Source organism: Populus nigra, chromosome 15, assembly GCF_951802175.1.
Source record: "Populus nigra chromosome 15, ddPopNigr1.1, whole genome shotgun sequence".
In the NCBI taxonomy this organism is placed as follows: Eukaryota; Viridiplantae; Streptophyta; class Magnoliopsida; order Malpighiales; family Salicaceae; genus Populus; species Populus nigra.
In genome coordinates this window covers 12973109-12976634 of record NC_084866.1, presented here as the reverse complement: position 1 = coordinate 12976634, position 3526 = coordinate 12973109, and the positions used below count along the sequence as shown (strand labels likewise).

The following is a 3526-nucleotide window of genomic DNA, read 5'->3' as shown; positions in this document are numbered from 1 at the left end:
AATTAAAACTTAAAATCTTGTAATTATCTCCGTATGAAATACCAAATGCCGACAACAAACTCTTTTCAAATTGAATCATTTCTTAACGCGTATAAGAAAAAGAAAAAGAAAACTATAGAAAACGCGGGAAGGTATGCATCCTTGTATATGGCCCAGTTGAAATATTGTCTCCACTATAAGATTTATTTTTTGACCGATACATGCATTTAGATATTTTCTCTCTTTGATTGGTTGTTACTTCAATTATGTGCTAGCTGTAGACAGTAGCTAGGGTCGATGGTTTCGTTTTCTTAGACAGATATTACTAATCACAGCAAAATGGTTCATTTTGTTTTGCTTGCTTTTATACAGTATTTTTCTAATTTTAGTATATCAATGGTAAGGTGGGGTTGTAGTGATGTGGGTTTTTTTTTAAGCCACTGTTTCTTCAGATTAATTTCAATAAAAACTTTGCTTTAGGGTTTAAATTTGTAAAACTTGACCTGTATTTTTGCAGTTAATTCGTTGTTAATGTTCTTGGACAAGTTTCTCTGCATGCTTTTCCTCTAAATGGTGGTGTAATTAGCAGGTCCGTGTTATCTAGACAGCCGTACGTGCACTTGGTTCAGCTGAGCTTGTAAAAATATTCAGAAGAAGCAATACAATGGTAGAGTATCTTGCTATCGTTTTCGTCTATGGAGTAAGCAATTAGCTAAATCACATAAATATATGTATTTTTTTTTTCTCTTTTATGTTTTCTCAGTCTTTGTAGCGTTGTACTGTACGATAAATTTGTATAAGATCTTAAACAAATTCCTAGCAAAGTAGTATCAAGGCTTTGATTTGCACTAACCCTTCATCTATCATTACACGTGAAAAATGAAAACAAAAACTTAATTAAAGAAGATAATTAAAAAATATATATCTAATTGAAGAAGAAGAAAAATGATCTATCTCTCTCTCTTTTTGTCATGGATTGCAGGTCTCAAATCTCTACACTTTATCACCTCTCTCTTCCTCTATCCTTATCACCTTTGTTAAAGCCATTCGATATACTATAAGTTCTCACCAGCAATGTTGCCTAATGGTGGTGGTTTGGGTAGAAGATCCATGGTGGTTTATATGGTCGCAAGTATTTTGTGGTACGACAGTTGTTGAAAGTTTGCAGCAGATTGAATCTACTACCGTGACAGGCTTGCTATATTGCAATATAATTAAATCTTTAACTCATAAAGTTCAAATGTTATTAATTCTATGGGTATTAGATGGAATTATTAATCTTAATTCTATGGGTACAAGATGGACTCTAAAAGATCGAGACATATACGACGACACTTAATTCTCCTCAATCTAAATATATAGTTGAACATACTAGACTCCTAGAATTCATCAATTGCTTCCGTCTTACTTATATATTGTTATGATTAATTAGTTCTTGATACTGTTAAATAAATTTTTCAATATTTCGTGATGTAACTACAAGTATGATATAAAAAGAAGAAAGAGTACTGGTAAGGATGCTTGTAGGACGTAGTATTTCTTATGACTCCATATTTTTCTCGTTGCTTGTAGCTGCTCTATTTAACAACATTGTTTTTGTTTTTCTTCTTCAGGACATAAAAGGGATAAGGAGTAGGAGGTCTATGAAGACCATAAAGACTATCGTAAAAAATATGTAGTTTTCCATCTCCGTTTGCTCTTCCATTGGCATGACTACTTGGAGCTGTCACTGTAATGTTTCCCTCTGCTGTTGGAGATGCATGAAATCTGGGAACATAGGGTGGAATTATATCATGACTAGATAATGGAGCTGCCACCTTGATGTTTTGTTCTGTAGTTCGAGATGAGTTGCTAGTTAGAGATGCCGTTCTATCACTAAGAGGTGCCACCGTGATTTTTGCTTCTGTGGGCAGAGTTGAATCGTCATTAAACATGGAGAAGCTGGAAGGAGGTTCATCATTGTAATTACTTGAAGCCGCTACCATGATGTTTTCCTCCATAAGCGGAGATGAACCGCCTTTTAAAGTGGGAAAATAAGGAGGAGACCTCTCGTAAGTATGAGGAAGAGGGGTTGTGCTTTGGGGTTTGTCATCATGTCGGTTTGCTATACCAATTGTTGGCGCCAGTCTTTCATGTTTCTCAGAATTGTTAAGGCTTCTATCAGAATACTTGTCAGAACCTTCTTCATTTATTTTAACAGCTTCGTCAAATTCCTTCAAAACAAAGTCAATGTCAGCCTTGAGCTTATTCATTCTTGTATCTGTCAGAAGTTGCTGATCCTCAAGACGGGATAATTTCTTGTCTTTATGAGCTATCTTCTCACGAAGTTGCGGATTTTGCTGGCTTTTAAGGCGAGATATTTCCTCGTCTTTAAGAGCTAACAACTTGCCAAGGGCTGATACCTGGATATCTTTTTCAATTACCTTCCCGATTAGACTCGCAATATCAGACTTAAGCCCATCGCACTTTTCACATTGAGCAGGCTGTAGGAACAATATAATTGTAATAGATTCCAAATCAACATCGATACACGTAACACCAACGTGAAAAAAAATGGTAAATGAAGAAATATTTATCAAAGCAAATGAAATCATATCATGCTGTTCAACAAAACACTTTTGAATTGCAACAACGTTATTATTGGATGGATGGACTTTATTATTAACAGAGAAGGGAAAATTTAAGTATACCTAGATGGATGGATGAACGGAAAACAATACCCTAAACTTGACATAATTAATTATTTGGAGGTTGTGTTGAGCAGTGATTACCTTTTTCTTGGAAAATCTTGAGAGGATTTCCTTCATTGCAAGGATGTGCTTAATTGTTTGACGAAGGTTATGCTTTAAGTTTGCACGGGTCTCATTGGCCCTTCTATCAATATATATCATCAAAAGCGTGTATGATTAACAATAACTCTTTCCTTACGAAATTGCAGAAATGTTATCAAAGTTTATAAAATATACTAATATATATATAAAGAAAGAGAGGCGAAAGTGCAGTGAATATTACATCGAATGCTAGAAAATGACAAGAAACCAACTTCGCCAACTTGGCTCGGTCGGAATCATTTTGTTAGTTGACTAGTTTATTTATTGCCATTTAGCGACAGGGAGGGCAGGTGGTTGGGTCTATATAAAATAGGCGCAGAGTGATAGAACCAGTTCACTGGTTATCTAAAATAAATTCTCAAGGGATAATATTTTCTTAGGGTGAGAATGAACCACAATTTGGATGAAATTAATAATTCTTATATTCAGAATGATCTCCGAGACATCTTTTTATAGCCAATAACACTGCTTCTGCCGAATACTAGTACCCTATCAGCTACTAATAGTAATCATCAACACATATTCTACAGAAGGTGGAAAAAATGCAACAGAAAGATTAAATACAAAACTAGAGACTCTCCAACAGCTTTTGAGCCGTTATCTTCATTACTTCACGCCTGCAACTGTCACTTTAATTCACCCCCGCAACTGTCCTCCACGTTCACCTTGTCCATGATACTTAGGATTTGGTTCAAGGTTTCTTTCTGAACGTCGTG

General features: G+C 35.3%; 1 protein-coding gene across 1 annotated transcript; it reads right to left on the bottom strand.

The window, feature by feature from the left end:
* Positions 1 to 1485: 1485 nt before the first annotated feature.
* On the bottom strand, positions 1486 to 2935 carry LOC133674326 (uncharacterized). The gene is made up of 2 exons (XM_062095373.1): positions 2751 to 2935; positions 1486 to 2462 (listed from the first exon to the last, which is right to left on the bottom strand). The coding sequence occupies exons 1-2, from the start codon at positions 2868 to 2870 to the stop codon at positions 1557 to 1559; spliced, it is 1026 nt and encodes a 341-aa protein (XP_061951357.1). The 5' UTR covers positions 2871 to 2935; the 3' UTR covers positions 1486 to 1556.
* Positions 2936 to 3526: the final 591 nt, after the last annotated feature.